The sequence below is a fragment of the Pteronotus mesoamericanus genome, unplaced genomic scaffold, assembly GCF_021234165.1.
Source record: "Pteronotus mesoamericanus isolate MK-2021 breed Mesoamerican mustached bat unplaced genomic scaffold, CSHL_Meso_final scaffold_167, whole genome shotgun sequence".
Classification (NCBI taxonomy): Eukaryota; Metazoa; Chordata; class Mammalia; order Chiroptera; family Mormoopidae; genus Pteronotus; species Pteronotus mesoamericanus.
Window position 1 is genome coordinate 8,851,785 of NW_026555308.1, and position 20,341 is coordinate 8,872,125.

The 20,341-nt window shown below is 44.9% G+C and overlaps 1 protein-coding gene and 1 pseudogene across 4 annotated transcripts in view; one reads left to right on the plus strand and one right to left on the minus strand.

Moving 5' to 3' along the window:
- The window catches only part of CLEC16A (C-type lectin domain containing 16A), a 212,605-nt gene that overhangs the window by 70,128 nt on the left and 122,136 nt on the right, over positions 1-20,341 (plus strand). For all 4 annotated transcript variants that reach the window (XM_054589574.1, XM_054589577.1, XM_054589576.1 and 1 more), the window contains exons 11-13: positions 298-427; positions 4,184-4,284; positions 19,616-19,738. In XM_054589574.1, coding sequence (XP_054445549.1) covers positions 298-427; positions 4,184-4,284; positions 19,616-19,738 — 354 coding nt within the window. The remainder of the gene's footprint in view (positions 1-297; positions 428-4,183; positions 4,285-19,615; positions 19,739-20,341) is intronic.
- LOC129083258 (60S ribosomal protein L35a-like) lies at positions 18,441-18,783 on the minus strand (annotated as a pseudogene).

The following is a 20,341-nucleotide window of genomic DNA, read 5'->3' on the forward strand; positions in this document are numbered from 1 at the left end:
AATATCTTAAAAAAAAAAACAAAAACCTTGAAATAAAATAAATTTTGGCAATTTGTGCTTTGTTGACAAAATCAGGGCCTCCTTTCTTGATGATGCCAAGATGAAAGGAAAGAGAGCTGCTAGCCTTTGTCTCATTTCCCCCCCAACATGTTGCTGGTGCTCCTGTCACAGCTGTTGAATATTTGCTTGACGTGTTAGAAGCAATTTACTACGGCTTCGTCTCGAACACAAGTCTGTCTATAAATCTAGGTCTGGGAAGCTGTCTGGGCTCATTCCAGTCTCTGCATTTGCTTCCAGAGATAGAGATGGTGATCATGGAGCGCAGCAAGCTCCCAGAGTTGGCAGCCAGCACCTCCATGCAGGAGCAGAATACCACGGACGAGGAGAAGAGTGCCGCCACAGGCTTGGCGAGCATGCAGTGGAGCAGGTAGGAGGCCCAGCCCTGCGGCGCTGGTGCTGGTGCTGGTGCTGGTGCTCGAGGAGGGCTGCCCACAAGCCAGCCTGGCAGGGTAGAGGTGCTGCTCGGTCTCTGGGATGAGGAGGTGGGTGGATTGGCTGGGGTGCCCCCTAAGGACAACCCTGGGCCTCTTTCTACCACCCACATGGTCTCTCCTGCCTCACAACCAAGCCATCCTGCTTCCTGCCTTTCTCTCCTCTTCACCCCTTTGAAAGAGAATGACTGAGACATGGCATCACCACCCCCAAGCACTGTAGTGCTGGTTCCTGTCCTAAAGGGTGTGGGCTGCCTTGTAGCCTTGTACTACCCATTCCTGGAAGACTCTGTGGTTCCCAGGAAGGATCCCATTGGGAGCAGCATTTGGGTCTTCCTGTCTCATTTATTCTCTGCTACGCACATGGCCATCCACAAGGCCTGTCCTCATGACTCAGCTGGCATGATTTAATGCTGCTGTCCACCTTTGACTTCGTGCCTGATTGTTCATTTCAGTGATGGCCTGCCAAAGCTACATCCTCTTAAACCTTTGAGATGCTGCGTTTCCTGGAACCTTGCTATAGCAGTACCCCTTTCAGAATGGACTTGGGTAGATGGCTGCTCCCGAAGTGTGCAGTCAACTGTTAGGAGCCTAAATATAGACTCTTTATCTAGTGGCCCCACTGCACAGACCCCTGTAATAACCTGCCGTCTTATTTTAGTGTTAGTAAACACACAACAGCATGGTTTCTCGGTCAGCCTGTAAGGACTTCATTTCCTGCACCCTGAGGGCGAGGTGGCTGTTCACACATACCCCCATCCTACTTGAAGTGAAGAGTTGAAGCACGCTAATTTTTCCCTCCACATCTTATTTATCTCTTTGATTGGCAGATGTTTCAGGTACCCGACAGGATTAATTTTTATCAGAGGCACAAGGGAGCCATCTTTAGTTTTGGTTAAATAGAACCCACTCGCGTGCAGTGTGGGCTGTCTGTTGTTGTCACTTACACCTTTTTTTTTTTTTTTTTTTTTTTTTTGCTTGTCAGCAAATACTGTAACTCCTGAAGCTCCAAAAATTAAGGAAATCATTCTAAACACAGAAAGGGAGAGGAAAACAATCTTTAGGTGCTTGCCACAAGATTGGTTAGAATATGAATAATTGGAAAAACCATAAATGGGGGATTCTCAAGCAAATGAAGGTGCATCTGCTTAATAGATTATTGGCTGCTGCTTTTCAATGAATACTGTCATGATGTGTTCAGTTTCTTAGGATCTAATAAATGGACACAGAGCACATATTTTACATAGTATGGCAAAACTGTAGCTTTGCTAAAGGGAAAAAACTACCCACGTGTTGTCAAAAAAATAATAAAAACAAATCATGAACAGGCCCAAATGTTATGTTTGAAAGTTTGGATTCAGACTTCTTTTTTTCCCCCTGAATTTCAGTGAAGAGAGGGGCTTTCTTAGAGTTGATTGAGGTTATTTATAACTGAAGCTGACCCTGGTAGCTTGAGTTGGGCCACATGCAGGCTTGTGGTTCTGGGAATTTTGGGGCCAGAGCCCTGCCACTGTCCTAAGACCAAATGCCAAGGAGAGACCGGCCCAGGTGGGGAGTTGCCTTCTCCTTTGTAATGATATTGAGTTGTTGGTTGTCAGAAATACCGCCAAGGACTTCTGTCCTCCTCGTTCCCGGCACTGAGCAAGAAGGGGGGTGCCGGGGGTGGGTGGGGGCACAATTTGTTCTTGACATGAATTGGATCTTGACATTGGTCCACTTGTCTGAAGAAACAGCATAGTACAAAGCGTAACTGTTCTTGCATATGGGCTATATCTGCATTCAGGGTTAAATATAGGCCAAGAAATTAAAAACCAGTCAAAACATGCTTTCTTTTCTTTAAAAAAAAAAGGCTTTAAAAATTACAGAACACACATTCAGAAAATGTAAAAAACCTTGAAAAGTATAAAGAAGGAAAAGAAGATTTTCATGATGACAACACTCAAATGAACTTGTTACTGACATTTTGGTTATTTCCTACCAGTTTTTTTCAATGCCAGTTTAATGGGAATTCTGTCCTTCTCTACCCCAATAACTTATACCATCCCATGTCTGTCATATTTTTCCTCTTTTTTTCCATCTAATCAAACCCCAAACTCTTTTTCACTTTATTGTATTCTTAGTAAACAAAATGCTAGTGGCCTCATAATACTTCATTACATAACAGATGGTACATCCATCCAGTCCTCCTTCTGCTACTCGGTGTTTGGTTATTCATATTATTCCCAAATGAAAATAACAATCCAGGCTCTAAGCAGCTGGTTTACAAGAAGACATTTTCTACTTTATCCCACTGTTAATTTAAAAGTGTTATCACTGTGGACTTACAACAACCCAAATGCACACATCGCAGAACTATTCATGCATCTGCAGAGTGATGCTTGATCTGGGGCTCAGGAGCAACAGCCCGAACATAAACATCCCACTTAAGATTGTTCCTTTAATTTTTGTGTGTCCCGAGTTTATTTGAAATGTATGACATTTTTCAATCTAATATTCTTTTTTTGCATTTTTCAATGTAATATTCTGAATCAGTGGTATTGTTATGGAGTTCACAATTCAAAAAAGTATAACAGGTTGTACTGTGCTTCTCTATCTCACTGTTCCACTCCCCCCAGACAACTGTTGCTGACAGTAGCTCTGAGTCCTTCCAGGAGTCAGGTGTGACTTCGGTCACTCATTGAGGTGCTCTGCTCTCTCGGCTTCAGCCTGGCATTCAGAGGGGCAGCCACAAACAGTCACAGGATCAGAGCCTCTGTCCTACAGGGCAGAACAGTGCATATTCTATTATCTTTGTGTGAAGAGTCTTTCCAGGCCAGACCCTTCACCTGGAAGGGCAACATTTGGGGTGTGTGGTTTGTGATATCTGCAGCCTCTCTGTAGATCTCGCCCACAAAGCATCAGAGGTGAGAGACCTCATCGATTCTCACCAGTCTGGGAAAGTGAGTCCAAGAAGTTGCTGGGCCAGGACCTGCTGAAGTGAAATCATGGAGAAATGCCCTTGAAATATTCACAATAGAAATCAAAAAGCAGTTCCTATGTACTAGCGTTTTCTACTGTGTACCTGGCCCTATGTTAAATGCCTTTCAGTTGTCATTCACTTGAATCCTCATAATAACCCTGTAATGTTTTAATCCCCATCTTAATGATGGGGAAATGAAGAGGTTTTAGGTAACTTACCCAAGGGTTTGTAGCTAAGAAGAGGCAGAATCAGAATTTGAGCCCAGGCAGTCTGGCTCCACGGCCCACATTCTGAAATTGCTCCTAAGTGGTGCCGTGTCTGGTATTGTTAGCCTCTCACGTTGCCCAGTTTTCTTTATTCTCTTGTCGCTCTTCAAAGTGATGATGTGGTCTGTCTGTTCTCAGTCTCTGTCCATTGGCATGGGAGTGCCACAAAGTAAGGACGTTGTATTCTTTATTTCTCCCTAGTGTCCGCACAGCTGGAGAACCACTGTGGAGAGATTAAGTGGTGTGTTCCTCAGTCACTTTTCCCTCAAGATAGCAGGTTCCCACAAACAGAACTTCTTTTTCATTTGTGTTGTGTCCTCAGTGCCTGGTGCTGGACTGGGCACACAGTGGACTCCCTTGCATGCTGGCGGCAGAGTTTTAAGAGGCAAAGACGAGCACAGGTGGGAGAGCAGAAGTGTTCACCCGTGTGCACCACAAAGCTCACGAGCATCCCTCCTCTTTCCCAGGCCCTTCCTGGACATGGTGTACCATGCCCTGGATAGCCCAGATGATGACTACCACGCTCTCTTCGTGCTCTGCCTACTCTATGCCATGTCTCACAACAAAGGTAAGCCCGCTCACCCTCCTGCCTTTCTCGTATCCCTGCCTTCTGCTGCCTGGAGGGAAGAAGAAAAGCTGCTTTTCTTGAAGAATTAATTTCCTTTCTGGTTTTGCTGGAACCCCTTAAAACTTCCCTTCAACTTTGTTAGAATTTCTCAGGTGCTCTTCTACAATCTAAAGCCACAGGAGTTGCTTATTTAGACAAGGGGCGGGGGGTGGGGGGTGGGGAGAGGAGATTCAAGTGTGACTGTTTGACCCAGGCACTATATTCACACGGTGGTTTTCTTTTGACCCCTTGCTTTACCTGCTTTAGTGTCCGAGCTCTCCTACCATCAGAACTGAAATCATTCAAAATGTAATCTTGGTTTTGCTATTTATAACAGTTGATGTTTTCATTCTGGATTCTGAGCTAAAATAGACTCTGGGTGGATTGTGTGGAAGTGTAGGCTTCCTTTCTGAAGAAAGGTGTGGTTCTCCAGCTTCCCATATTGAGGCTGAGCAATCAGGATCAGACTCCCTCAGAACTGACAGATTTGATTAGGACTCATTCATTCACTTCCTCCCTGGAAACAGCCTGGTGTCTGCCCCACCTGGCTTGACAAGAGCAAGTTCTGAAGCCTCCATATCAGAACCTCTTCCAAGAAAGAATCAAGAATATTCCTCTGGCCCCTGCCACAAGCTGGGCTTAGATGAGACCTTGCATCAAGTGATATTTTAGTAGGTTTTTCATAAGCTTATTGGGAAATAAGTGGAGGTGGGTTTTGCTAAGCTAGAGACATTTTAAAAGCACTCAGCATAACGTTTTCAGCACATCATTTTACATCCCTATAGAATTGCCTTTTTCTTTTTAATCATACATCTGTGTCATCATTTATTCTGCTATTCCCTAATTAATGGCACTGAAACTATTTCTACGCTTTTCCTTCTTTAGACAGGACTGACCAGTGATGATCTTCTCCCTCCACTGTCTCATTCACTCCCATGGCTTCTACACTCCCCTTCAGCTCCTGGCTTGGTGCCTTGCACACAGGAGCCCTCAATTACTGGCAATAAACAGACCTCCAAGAGACTAAACTCCTGCTGTTGTATGTTGGACACTCTACCTAGGCGTTTCAACAATACCTTGAAACTCTGTCTATACTATGCTCATCCTCATAAATATACCTTGACCTTGTCATATACTTACCGCCATTTCTGATTCAGTTGAAATTACTAACCAAGCTTGAAACTGCCGTGACCTTTAGCTCCTTTGCTCCTTGGATCCCAGCATTTAGTCATCAAGTTTTGTCAGTACTGTCTCTTCAGCCTCTCTGATCAGCAGAATTTAACTCAGTGTGACTCAGTGCCTGGCTGTAAGCTAGGTGCTGGAGGCAAGAACCAAGAACCAATGGTGTAAGTGCAAGACAGATCTGGGCACATCATTTCAGTGGCTGTTATTGCAGCCTCCCCAAGGGGTCAAATGTATTTTATAATCTATCCTCCATGGCACTGCAAGGTAATCCTGTATAAGACTGTGTTGACCATGTCCTTTACATATTCAGAAACCTTTAGTGCCTTCTGTCCCTTAAACTTCACCCTCCTGTACCTGTCATTTACAGTATCCAGACCACACCCATCATTCCAACTTGATCTGATTCCCCTGACTTCGTTTCACAGACCCTTGGCTCTGGCCAGGAGGTTAACATTTTTATGTAGTGGTAGAACTCTTACATAAGACAAACTTGCTGTCCTGGTGCTCATTGCACTCTTGAGTGCTTTTTTGGTTGCAGGCAACAGAAACCACCTCTGATTAACCAAACTGAAAGGGAAAGCCTATAGGAAGGCCTCAGGGACAGCTCATGGGGTCCAAGAAGTTGCCGAAAAGCTGAGGGAAGGGCAGAAACTGACCAGCTCTGAGGACTTCCCTCAAGGTAGATCCTGATTTGGCCCCAGCAAATTCCAGGCTGGGAGTTTGCCTCCATTCAGGTTTCCAATTCTTGGGCAAGGGTCTTATTGTTTCGGGCTTGTGGTGTGTCTAACTCTGAGAACAGTCAGGTATGGCTAGGGGGTCAGGGTTACATAGCACAGACTTGGCCCCATGGGTTCAGCCCTGTGTCTGGGACTCCCAGAGAAAGGAGCTCTTTGAAAGCCTGGCAGCCACCCCAGCCAGTGCCAGCATGCCTACCTGTTTCTGGGTCATAGCCACCTTCTTGTATTTATTTGTGTTTTTTCCTACCATTTCCTCTATCCCATCACCACCACTTAATAAAATATTGCTTGCCTGTCAAGAGTCCTCTAAGAAGTCACCTTCTCCAGGACATTTTCTCTGATCTTTTTAGGTGGCAATCACCCTGGGTTAGTACCACCTAATGTGGCAGGCGTATTTTATAAATAACTGGATTTGATTTCCTAAAATTTAGCCAAGGATTCTTGCACCTATGTTGAGGAGTGGCATTGATCTGTGGCCTTCTTGTAATTCTCTTGTTTACTGTAAGATATATGCTCATTTTATGGGATGAATTGGGCAGTATTCCCCACTCCTGAATTTTCTGCAGGAGTTTTTGTAGAATGAGTATTATTTCTTCCTTACCTATTTGGTAGAATTCACCAGTAAAGCCCTCTGGGCCTGGAGTTTTCTTTCAGGGAAGGTTTTTAAGTAGTGGTACTAAATATCTTTAGTAGATATAGGGCTGTCGAAGCTTATCTGTTTCTTGAGTGAACTTTCATAGCTCGTGTCTTTCAAGGAATTTTCATCTAAACTGTCAAGTTTATTGTCATAGACTTGTTCATTATATTTCTTTATTATCCTTTTAATATCTGTAAGACATGTAGTGAGAGCCCCTTTGTAATGCATGGTATTAATAATTTAGGTCTTTATTTCTTTTTCCCGATAAGTTTGGTGAAGAATTTATCAATTTTATATTAATGTTATTGATATGTTTAAAAAACTTTCTTTTTTCTATTGATTTTTCTGTATTGTTTTCTGTTTTATATTGCATTAATTCCTATTCTTAACTTTATTTCTGACTTTCAGCCATTTACCTCAGATATAATTTATTCTTCTTTTTCTTGTTTCTTAAGATGGAAGCTTTCTTTAATCATTGGTTTTTAAGCTAATTTATTTTATTTTACTTTTAAAATTAACACACCGTAAAATTACCTTTCTGTGTGTAGTGCTATGAATTTAGTACATGTGTGGATTTGTGTGAGCACCACCATAATTAGGATACCTTACAATTTCATCATCAACCAAAAAGTTCCCTCAAGCTATTCCTTTTTGGTTAAACCCTCCCCATATAGGTAAATGATTTTTAAACTTTTCTTCTTGTATGAAGTAAGAGTTTAGCGCTCTGAATTACTCTCTAAGTACTGCTTTAGCTGCGTGTAATAAATTTGATAAATGTGGTTTTACTTTTATTTGGTTTAAAATATTTTGTAATTTTCCTCTTATCTCTATCATCTGTACAATTTCTAGCTATTTTCTTTTCTTTAATGTTTTTTAAGTGTATTTTATTGATTATGCTATTACAGTTGTCCCATTTTTTTCCTCCTCTTTGTCCCCCTCTGCCCTGCACTCCCCATCCGACCGGCATTTTCCCCCTTAGTTCATGTTCATGGGTCCTACATATAAGATCTTCCGTTTCTCCATTTCCTATACTGTTCTTAACCTCCCCCTGTCTATTTTGTACCTACCAATTAAGCTTCTTATTCCCTGTACCTTTTCCCCCATTCTCACCCCTCCCCGTCCCCGCTGACAACCCTCCATGTGATCTCCATTTCTGTGATTCTGTTCCTGTTCTCATTGTTTGCTTATTTTGTTTTTGTTTTTTTGTTTTTTTAGGTTCAGTTATTGATAGTTGTGAGTTTGTTGTCATTTCACTGTTCATAGTTTTGATCATCTTCTCTTTCTTAGATAAGTCCCTTTAACATTTCATATAATAAGGACTTGGTGATAATGAACTCCTGTAGTTTTACCTTGTCTGGGAAGCACTTTATCTGCCCTTCCATTCTAAATGATAGCTTTGCTGGATAGAGTAATCTTGGATGTTGGTCCTTGTTTATCATGACTTTGAATACTTCTTTCCAGCCCCTTCTTGCCTGTAAGGCTTCTTTTGAGAAATCAGGTGATAGTCTTAGGGGAACTCCTTTGTAGGTAACTGTCTCCTTTTCTCTTGCTGCTTTTAAGATTCTCTCCTTATGTTTAATCTTGGGTAATGTAATTAGGATGTGTCTTGGTGTGTTCCTTCTTGGGTCCAATTTCCTTGGGACTCTCGGAGCTTCCTGGACTTCCTGGAAGTCTATTTCCTTTGCCAGATTGAGGAAGTTTTCCTTCATTATTTTCTCAAATAAGTTTTCAGTTTCTTGCTCTTCCTTTTCTCCTGCTGGTACCCATATGACTTGGATGTTGGATCGTTTAAAGTTGCCCCAGAGGTTCTAAGCCTCTCCTCAGTTTTTTGAATCCTTCGTTCTGTTCTGGTCGAATGTTTACTTCTTCCTTCTGTTCTAGATGGTTGATTTGAGTCCCAGTTTCCTTCCCTTCACTGTTGGTTCCCTGTATATTTCTCTTTATTTCACTTTGCATGGCCTTCGCTTCTTCCTCTATTTTGCAACCATACTTAATAATTTCTGTGAGCATCCTGATTACCAGCGTTTTGAACTCTGCATCTGATAGGTTGACTGTCTCCTCTTTGCTTAGTTCTTTTTCTGGAGTTTTGATCTGTTCTTTCATTTGGGCCATGCTTCTTTGTCTCAGTGCACCTGTTACATTGGAAGCGGCGGAGTCTTAAGTATTTGCCAAGGTGGGGTGACCCACTTTGCTGAGTTAAGGCGCTGTATGTAGCGGATGGGTCAGGGAGGGAACAATGCCACTTGCTTGGCTCTCATCCCACTTTCAGTCACTCCTCCCGTTACCCACAAGCAAATTGGGCCCTTCTGGTGCTGATTCCCAGATAGGCGGGTTTGTGTGCATTCTGGGGCCCCATAGGTATCCTCAACGAACTCTCCTGTGAGGCTGGGAGTTTCTTCCACCACCGCAAACCCCACAGGTTTTTACAGCTAGAGGTTTTGAAGCCTTATTTCCCCGCGCTGGAACCTTGGGTTGTGCGGTCTGTCTCACTGCCCAGTTGTTCCTCCCAGCTTATCTGCATGTGAATGTGGAACCCTCCCCCCATGGGTCTGCCAGCTGCCACCTTGCCCACCCAGTCTGCCAGCCTCCACCTTGTGCATCCTCTCTGCCCCAGCTACCTATCTCTGCCCCTCCTACCAGTCTGGATGAATGTTTCTTCTTTAACTCCTTGGTTGTCAGACTTCCATACCGTTTGGTTTTCTGGCAGTTCTGGTTCTTTTTTGTTTTTAAATTGGTTGTTGTTCTTCTTTTGGCTGTGTGAAAAAACAAAGCATATCTACCTACGCCTCCATTTGCTGGAAGTCTAGCTATTTCTCTATTATTGATTTTTTTTTCCTGGTTTGGTTTTGGGATGGAGATATATGAGGTCTGTCCAGAAGGCATCCAGCCATGTAGTATGAAAAATAGAGACATTTATTGAAAAAAATACAAAATACAAGAAACACCTTACATAGAACAATGACCCCTTCAAAGCAGGCATCTTGAGACCTCATACAGTTCCAGTCACCATTAGCTGCCCCGTCATATTTTCCTGAATCTCATTGACAGTCTGAAATCTCTTCCCTTTCAAAGATGATTTTACTTTTGTGAAAAGCCAGAAGTTGCAGGGCATCAAATCTGGACTGTAACGGGGTTGAGCCACCTGTGTGATTTGATGTTTTGCCAAAAAACTCTGCACCAGAAGTACTGCATTAGCTATGCATTGTTGTGATGAAGCTGCCAATCACCAGTTGCCCATAGCTGTGGCCTTCTGAATCAGCTGAAGCGTTTCTGCAAAATTTGATGCAGTTTTGTCGCTGTACTTGCTCGGTCGTTTTGAATGTGACAGTCACACAGTACACATGCTCACTCAATGGTGTCTACCAACCCCACTGACTAGTACAATGAAGTCATCATTGTTCATGCATGCACATTCCAGTCCACTGTCCTTGGCTGCCAGGTTGCATCAGTGATGAGCAAAACTGTTCTCGTTTTAACAATGGCTGGAATTTTTTCTAGGCAGACCTCACATCTCTCTCTCTCTCTCTCTCTCTCTCTCTCTCTCTCTCTCTGTATATATATTTGGTAATTTTTGGTTGACAGTTGTGAATTTTACATTGTTAGATGCTGAGGTCTTTCTTCCTTTTGATATATTTTGGCTTTTTCTGGAATGTGGATAAATTTCTTGGAATCAGTTTGCTTCTTTTAGAAGTTTGCTTTTAAGCTTTGTTGGTGTGAGTCCAGAGCAGCCGTTAGCCTCAGGCTTACTTGGCTCCACTCCTGAGGCAGTCCCTTCTAAGGACTCTGCTTGACGAGCCTTGGTTAGATGGTTTTTCCATGCTGGCCAATGGAAACATGAGCTCTTTTCAGCCCTGGGTGAGCTCCAGGGATTGTTCCACCTGCTTCATTCCAGTAGGTCTTTCCCCTTCCTTACATGAATACCCAGAGCAGAACTTAGCTTAAGCCTCAAAAAGAACCCTCTGCAGACCTCTGCAGCACTTTCTGTCCAGCTCCTTCCTCTCCATTCCTTTTTCCCATCAAGTCTAGCAACCTTGGCCTCCCTGAACTCCAGACTCTGCCTTCTCATCTCAGAAAGACCGAGGGCTTTGTTTGGGTTTTCTCTCTCTGTTCGGAGGCCTGGAAACTGTTCCAGGCAGAAAGCTGAAGCACTGGGCCCATTGCTCTTGATTTCTTTCCCTGAGGGCCACTCTCCTATGCTGCCAGTTGTCCTGTCCCTTGTCTCATTGTTTTATATATGTTTGCTTAGCTTTTTAGTTGCTTGAATCCAGAGAATAAATCTAATCCATCTTGGCTGGAAGCCATGGCACTTAAAAAAAAAAAAAGAAGTTGTATTGAGGTACAGCTGACATACAGTAAACTGCATATAGTTAAAGTGCGTAACCTGGTAAGTTTTGGCATAGGTATGCACCCATGGAACCATTACCACAGTCACGACAGTGTGCAGATCCATCCCCCAGAGGTTTCCTCCTATCCCTTTGTCACCCCTCCTTCCTCTCCTCTCTCAGCCTCTCCTGGAGCAATGCTGAACTGCTCCCTATCACTGTAGATTAGCTTGCATTTTCTAGAATCTCATAAAATTAAAATCACGTAATATGTACTCTTTTTGTATGGCTTCTCTCAGTCTACATAATTATTTGGGGACTCAACCATATTATTGTGTATATTAGTAGTCGTTTCTTCTTCTTGTTGAATAGTATTCCACTGTGTAAATGTACTGCAGTTTGTTTACCGATTCATCTGTTAATGGACATTTTGACCATTGCAAATAAAACTGTTATGCACATTTATGTACAAGTCTCCTATGGACATACATTCCCTCTCTCTTGAGTAAATGCCAAGGAATGGGATGGGTGAATCATATGATAGGCGTTAAGTTTGTTCTTAAGAAACTGCCAAACTGTTTTCCAAAGTGTCTGTATAATTTACATCCTGTTTTTAATTTCCAAGAAGTTGCCATGGCAGTTTTTATACTATTTTTCTTTTCATGTTTCCCATTCTGGACTACCAGGTCTCTGAAGGTAGAAAGAGACCATGTTTCTCCCAATGGCCCCTTGCAGCACCCAGCGTTGCACCTACCCCCAGTCAGCACTCAGCTGAGGTTGGCTGATGGAGTGTCTCTCAGCCATGCCCTGCTCCCTTAGGCTGCTCTCTTCCTCACAGCCTGTGCTCAGAGCCTCAGCAAGGAAGGTGCTGTCTGTCCGGTGAAGATGCCGGGCTCCACAGGACTAAGGGCACATGATGGATGAACTCGTCCTGTGGGTGGCTGTCTTTCCCTACGGGCTTTCTTCCTGGAGCCCCACTCTGCGGGGAGGGTGGGGAAATTGTGGTTTGCGCACACATGTTGCAGTGCCTCTTCGTTCAGTGCTGTGGCCCAGGGACAAGGCTCCCCAGGTCCTGCCTTTCTTTCTTGAGGACTTTATATTTCAGGGCATCTAATTCTGTCTTTGATTTTCTGCCAACATTATTCATTTATTTATTCATTCATCCTTCTAACAAATATTTTTGAAGTCCTTATTAGATGCCAGATACTGTGATTAGTGTTGAGAATACATGATGAGCCTAACGAATATTTTTATGGAGATGAGTGTGGCTGCTGTGGAGGGATCAGGGTGAGGGTGGTGGGAACGGGAGGCCGCGTGACAGGTGAGCAGATACGCATCATGGCAGGTTAGGAGTGTAGACTGTATTCCGATGAAGCAGGAAGCCCTGAAGGTTGTTCAAGGAAAGCATTGTGTAATCTACATGGCTCACATGGATTCGCTTTGTTTTGAAAGTGACCGTCCTTTTTGTCTGAAATCTTCTTTAGTTCTAAAAGATCACATTATCAGGTAGCTCACGATGAATTTACTTATGTAGTTATTCAACAAGCAAATGTGGGGCCCAGCTGCCTGCCAGGCAGTGCACTCAACATGGGGACTACAAACTCCAGGCCACCTGAGGCCCTTGCCCAATAAAGCATCAGTTTGATACAAAAGACTTATAAGGAGACAGTGGCGCAGTGGAGGCTGATGTTCCTGGTGGAGGGCATGGACAAGGCCCATGAGAGTCAGAACGGACTTCCCAAGGATACCTGGGCTGAAGGTTCAGGGGGCTGGGGACAGAGTGGCCAAAAGGTTGAATGGAAAACTGGAAGAAGACAAGGCAGAAAGGGGCATAAGAGCCTGTGATGATGCTCCATCAGACAGGTAGACAGCATGCCCATGGTGGGCAGGTGCTCGGAGAGATGGCAGGCTGGAGCCAGTCTACAGGGAGTGGGGTAGGGTGGGCAGCAACGTGAACTGCATCCTACCAGCTGGGTGGGGGCTACTGATGAATGGTTCAGCCAGGAACTGATCTGACCCTCTCTGCATCCTTCAGAATGGGCTCACGGTAGTTTACCAGAAGGTGGGCGGGAGGAGAAGTGGACAGTTGTGGGCAGTGTTGAGGAGGTGAAACTGAAAGGCTTTCTCGTCATTTGACAGATATCTGCTGAACACTTACTACATGCTAGGCCTGCTTTGAGGAAGAAGTTTGGAACTGGAAGAAGTTTGATGAGTCTTGTTCATGTGAACAAGAAGATAAATTGTGATTGTGGGGTAATAAAGAGTAAACAGGTGGTGGTCGTGCAGGGGTTACTACCTGGGTTGGTCAAGGAAAGCTGCTGTGAGGAAGGGACATCTGAGGTGAGGCATCAATAGTGAAAAGGAGTCAGCTCTGCAAAGATCTGGGGCAGGAATGTTCTGGACAAATGGAACAGCATGTGCAAAGGCCCTGAGTTGGGAAAGAGCTTTCACGTTTGAGGAGCAGAAAGCAGGCCAAGGTGAGGCTGACTAGGGGGCCAGGACCAGATTGTGAAGAGCCTTGAAGGCTGTGAAAAGGAATTTAGATTGTATCCTAAGCTCAGTGGGAATCCCCTAAAGGGTTTTTAATTAGAAGAGTGGCATGATGGAAATTCTCAAAAGAACCCTTGGGCTGCTGGGTAGAAAGTAGATTAATTGGGATAGGGGAATGAGTTGCAAGAGGAAATGCTGGGAAGCTTACTGGGAAGCTTTTTAGGAAGCTATTGCAGGGCTCCATGCACTGGCTAATGTGGATTGAATTAGCACATTGGCTGTAGAGATGAGGAAAAGTGGAAGATTTTATGATATATTTTGGAGCTAGAGCCAAACAAGCTGATGGATTGGATGTGGGGGTTGTGAAGGGGACACGAGCAACTGTACAGGGCCATTCACTAAGATGGAAAGACAAGGAGAGGAACAGGGCTAGGGGCGGGGGAGTGGTGCTTGATTTGGATGGGACAGGGCACCAGGGAAGAAAGAAGCCTGGTTCATGCCCAGAGCCTCGACTCCTGCCACTGTGTGGCTGGTGATGCCATTTCTAGAACCAGTGAGCATGGGCCATGGAGCAGTTTGGAGAGGAAGCTGGAGAGTTCAAGTTTGGTTCCCTGAGGCCTAGGTGCCTGGGGGACCCCCAGGACAAATTGCCTAGTAGAGGAGCTACCACCTGGTTTGTGCTCTAGTCCTGGTCTGTGGGCACAGGGTCTGCATTTGGTGGTGGTTGGGGGGTGGCCGATAGTGGGGGTGGTAGTGGTGGTGGTGGTGAGCTATTTGGTTTTTCGGTTTGGCAGCAGGCAGTTGCACTTAACTTTCAGCCTCCCTTTTCCAGATCCATACCCTCCAAGCAGGCTTCCTAATGAAATGGTTTCTTTCTGATAGATTTTTCATCATAAGACAATTTTAACATAAAAGCAACGTTAATAAAAACCAAATGTTAGCTCAGGCCTTCCAGTAAATCATAATAGATTAGATGCTGTACCGAAATGAATATCCCATAGTGGAAAGGGTTGACCGGTGGAGGAAGGCTCTCGTTGTGATTCAATTGGGCCACATAATGAATTCTGGTTCATATCTGTAATAGAAAATACAGCCTTTTCTCTTTTGTCAGGTCTGCAGAGCCCTGGCCTAAGGGGAGGGGGTGAGATTTGCAGCTTTTGTATTCTTAAAGGTTCCCCCCCTCTCCCCTCCACCCTTCTGCTCCTTCCCTTCCATTTATTATTGTTTACCAAAGAGGAATTGGGCTCATTTTGTTTTACTGAGAAGTTACTGGAACATAGATGAGAGGTATGGGAAAGGTTGATAGGTAATAGGATAAAGAAAGGCTTTTGCCATGCAGAGAGCTGGCAAAACAACATTTTGAATCTTGACTGACACATAATCAGAACTGGAAGTACATTGGAAATCAGCCCAACATCTGGTTAGCTTTCGAAAGAGTTGGTCTGTAGTCTTCCAAAGTTGTCAATGCTTGCGTGACTACAGCCAAGGAGACCTTGTGTGGTCAAAAGAAAAAAATTATTTTGACCATTATTTACCTAGCATTATTGTGGTCTCTTTATCCAGGTTTGATTGTCTACTTCTTGTGTAACATTGGTCTGGGTCTTTTTCACCCTTTCCTGGGGACTGCTGCTAAGGAAGAAGAATCCAGAAATCAGAATTTAGAGGGGGAAGCTTAGTAACTGGTCATTGACATCTCGGAACCACACCCTCCCATTCCTTTTAGATTCTTTGTATTAGTTATCTGGGAGTCCCACCCCTACCACTCCCCCAACCCTGGGGTTGTTGGGTGGAAGCAATGAAAAGGAGAGACCTGTTCTGACTCATTCAGGCATAGCAGGATCTGCCCCTGGCCAGAAGGGAGCAAGGAAGCATGTGGTCTGCTGGAAGTCTGAACTTGCTAGTGTGTCCTCCCAGGCCATGTAAAGTGTGTCTGGGTTTCTTTGGAATTTGTCAGCCCCCTAAGGGTTGAAGCAAGTAGGACAGTATATTCTCCAGTGTTTATTTCAGTCAGACGGAAATGGCTAGCCAGCAAGGAAACTCAATCAAGTTTGCAACAAAGCCTGCCTTTCAGTGACTGAACTCTGAGTGTATGCACATGTGCATGTCTGCCCATACACACGTATACCATTTTCCCTTTCATATTTATATCCTTGTCATATGTGACATTGACCTTGTTCATTCACCACTCTCAGCTGCCATTTTGTTCGGACCCAGAAGACTGGAGCTTTTTAATTGCTGCACAGGCTTTGAAAGCCAATTGCTAGCGTGGGATGATTCAAAATAACAGGAGTTTTAGAGGCCATGGTGGAAAAAGAGCGAGACAGGGAGAGGAAATGAGGCACCTGGTCCAGAAGGAACTTTGGGGAAAGAATGGAGATGTTCAAGGGTGTTTTTAGATAAAGTTTTGACATACGTTGTATGAAATTGATCTTGCTCTCTCCCCTCGGCTAGTGATAAAATCCACCTCACACAGAATGTGTTACAATACCGAGTCTTTTTGGAGGAAAGTGCTGGAAGGGTGGAGATCACCTTGACAGGCTGGGGGAATGGAAACCCGTCAAAATCAGCCAGGGCACAACCAGATCATTCCACCTCCCCTAGCTGCCCTCCAGGGATCTTGATATTCAAGCCTTGCTTGTCCCTCCCCACCCGACCACCCCCAATATCTACCTCATCACTTCCTCCCCAAGCTCCTCCTCACCCTGCCCTCCCTAAGCTCTACCACAGTCCTTCAGTCCCCACCCCCCGCAGACCTGGCAAGTTGCGGCCCCCATCCCTATGCAGCTCAAGACAAATGCTCACTTATTCTTCAGAGTCCAACCTGAGCAGCCCATCCCCTGAGCAGGCCCTCGAAAAGCACAGCCCACCTTCTTTGGGCCTTCTAAAATAGCTTGATTTTAGCTTTTGCTAGCTTGTTCTCATTTTTGTTCTTTTGTTCTTTCATTGTATCTTTCCTCTTGTAATACACATGATACAGAAATACATTAAGCCATGCTCAAAGTAAAAATTCCCGTCGGTGCATATTAATGACGGGCTATAGTTATTGAACCACGATTACACAGTTCTCGCGGGATGCTGACAACAACCCTGGGATAGAGTTACTATAATTATCCCATTGCACAGGTAAGGAGACTGAAGGTTGAAGAGTTTAAATATCAAAATTCCGTCTGCACTCTGCACTCAGCTCTCTCTACCTCCATCTGACCACACTGTGGAAGATACCCTGGGGAAAACTAAGCCCAGGAGCACCCCAAGGCCTTGGAGGTGGTGGCTGTTGTCAGCACAGAGGGAAGGCCCCTTGCACACTGCTTGCTGTGGTTGGCCCACTGAGCAGGTAGTTCCACCCCCTTCCCATCTGGATCCTGTCCACCTTTGTAATCTCATTCTAGTTCTCACTGTGCCCCTCACTTGCTCTGTGACCTTAGGGATGTGACATAACATCTCTGATCCTTAATTCCTCACTAAAGGAATCTGGCCCTGTGAAGTTCTTAAAGTTTTTTAGTCCCCCAGGGTCTCATATCCCCCTTAATAGAGAGCAGAGCTGCCAGTTGAGGAAGGCCAGGATAACCTTGAAGTGTTCCTCGTCCTATTGAGAGAAGATTTTTGCCACAGATTTCATCATTTTTAACAAGTTCTAAAAGAATAGGGGCAATAACAGGAAAGAGTCAAAATGGAGCTCACCAGAGAAATTCAAGCCCCGACTGAGTCTGTGTCTCTCCCTGGTTTTGCCGGCCACCGCCACGATCTCAAGGGAGCCAGCAGCTGGGCTTCTTTGAAGTGGGGTGATAGATGGTTGGTTCATAAAGTTGGGTGATGCTCTGGGCAAGCTGAAGAGCCATTTTTTTTTTCCCAGAACCACTGACTGACAGTTCCCAAAAGGGCAAGAAATGAAAAGACGGCGTTGACATCTCTGGAGAAAAACATATGCCAAAAAGATTTAGTTGATGTTCTTGCCATTTAATAAACCAGAATGCTTCAGAGTTAGACATTTCACATCAAAATGGGATATAGAATCCACAAATTAAATTTTCATTGCAATCAGATTTTTTGACGGAAGCCATAGTGGTGGGGCGTGAGAGAGAGAACTACCCAACTCAAGCCCTTCAGCCGTCCCTCACCCATGTCATCTCCTTGGCATGACTTAGCCTCTGGTTCAGAGCTGGAAGGAATTCAATAAAACAAGATATATTGTTATGGTTTCTTACGTCAATGTGTGTGGGGGGGAGTTACTTAGAATCCAGACAATCAGCTCTTCAATGCTATCCTCCACTATTTTGTCAAGGTTCTAAATGAAGCGTCATCTAGTACTCAAGGGGCCGTATTTCAAGAGTTCCCAGAAGTGCCACCTTCCCCCCTTTTGTAGAATAACAGGAAAAGACGTGCTCTGAGCACAAACAATCTGTTCAGCTCTCCAAGCTTGGATCAGGAGAAGTGTTTGTTTCTGCAAGTGTATTTTTCCAGAGCTTTGTTAGATGAGAGGATAAGGATTTGGAATGCCTCTTGTCCCACACCTGGCCTGTTGAAGTAGCCCTAACAGGTCTTTTTGTCACCCTGGTTTTCAGGTTCTGCTTTAGCAATGACGTCACTCCATTCACAGTTAGAGTTTGAATACTCCCCCATGCCCCCCTCCTCTCTCCATCTTGTCTTGGTTTTTTCAAAGCTATTAGTATGCAGTGAAGGAAACGTGATTACTTTGACTCTTTTCTTTTTAACAAATCCATTTTATTTAGTTACTTTTCAATAAGTTTAAATCTCTGAGGGGTACAGCATTACGTGGATTCTACGTCCAATGGCCTTAGCAGGACGGTTGCTTTGGAACTTTGCACGAACCATGCCACCATTTCTGTGGGCACGAATTACCTTTCCCCGGATGGCTCTGGTGTTGTTCGGTTTGCCACCAGGAGTCTACTGTGTTGTTCTTTGCTTTGTACATGTAAGCACATCTCTTACCTAGACAGAATTCCGTTTCATCCTGAGCATGAACACTTTCAATTTTAAGAAGAGCCATGTGCCCCCTCAGGTTCCGGAGACCCCACTTATAGCTGGCAAAAATGGCCTTGGACCACAGCCTTTCAGATGTATTTGTCATTATAGAAGTCCTGCTCCCAGCAGGCCTCCACAGGCTCCAGGATGGCAGAAAAAACGGTTCCTTTGCCTCTTAAAGATAGAGCTTCTCCATGGACTTCATGCTATTTATACCTTTCTGTCGTAAGGTTTAGCCTAGTCCCTCTGCAATGCCACCCTCTGGCCCAGGGGAGCACCTGCTGCTGCCCGAGAGTGTGTCGAGCGATGGGCCCAGCTCTTTGAGTTTGGTGTTCAGAGCTTGAGGTGTGATTGTTGGGTATGACCGTTGTTTCCTTTCCCGTTGGCCTCTGTTTCTCTAGGTCTGTGTTCCCCCTCATTGAGGCTCGTGTCTCATATGGGGTGGCCCCAGGGGCCACTCAGACCCAGCACAAAATGGCAGTGAAGCACACTGTGAAAGTTACTCCTTTTTCTATTCCATTTCTCTTCTCTCTGATTTTGTCCAGAAGTGTGTCACCATTTGGGGCTAGCGTGTCTTCATCACTTTTTAAACACTTTCCATGCACCGTTTAACATGGACAAAGTAGGCCTCAGGCCATGAGTAGCCAGTCAGCAGTCTTTGGCTAAAATGTAAAATCATTTTTTTTTATTACAGTTACTGTCAGTATTGCAGCAATGCTGATGTCCTATTTATATATAGTGATAGAAAATATATGTGTTAATATATTTACAGAAAACTCTAAGTTATATAGACAGTAGCCAGTCATGGCAGAAATCACAAGGATATACCGTGGGTGACCGACGTTGGGGAAGCTCTGCTCTAAGCAGCCTTTCACGATGTGGAGGGCTCTCGATAATATGGCTCTGCTGACTTACCGCTTGTCCCTTTCCTGCTGCAGGCATGGATCCTGAAAAACTAGAGCGAATCCAGCTCCCAGTGCCCAGTGTGGCTGAGAAGAGCATTTACAACCACCTACTGGCTGAAAGACTCATCAGGATCATGAACAACGCTGCCCAGCCAGGTATCTGTGGTGTATTGGCTGTTCACAGGGGCGGTGGAGTTAAAGGGACCAGGCCCCTACACCTGGCACCAGGAGCCCTGGGCTCTAGATCTGGCTCTTCTGGTGATCAAGGCAGATCTTAGCCACTCCCTCTGCCACACACACACATACCTGGGCCACCCGCGCCCTCCTATCCTGCCATGTCTTCGTCTCTGGGTCTTCTCTCTTTCTCTTCCCACTGTGGTGTTTGTGCCAGAACCTGTCTTTTTCTCCTCTCATACCCAGCCCTTCTTTTGCCAGTTTTGCCAGTGTCTGTATCTTGGGGTAGCCCAGGGTCACATTTGAGCTTGAACTAGGCTGGAGTGTGCGTGAGGGGGAAGGTTGGAAGGTTTGGGTCGGGTGCTTTTGATAATACAAGACACGCCCAGTGCCTGACCTTGTCAGCCTAGTTCTGAGGTTTTAGCCAACACCGATCTACTGCCACAGCAAGGACTAGAAATAGGGAGAATGATCTAGCACAGTGATTCTCAGCTGGGGACAACCTTGCATCCCCAGGGACATTTGGTTGTCACAGTTTGGGGAGGTGGTGCAACTGGTGTGTAGTGGGTAGAGGCCAGAGACTCT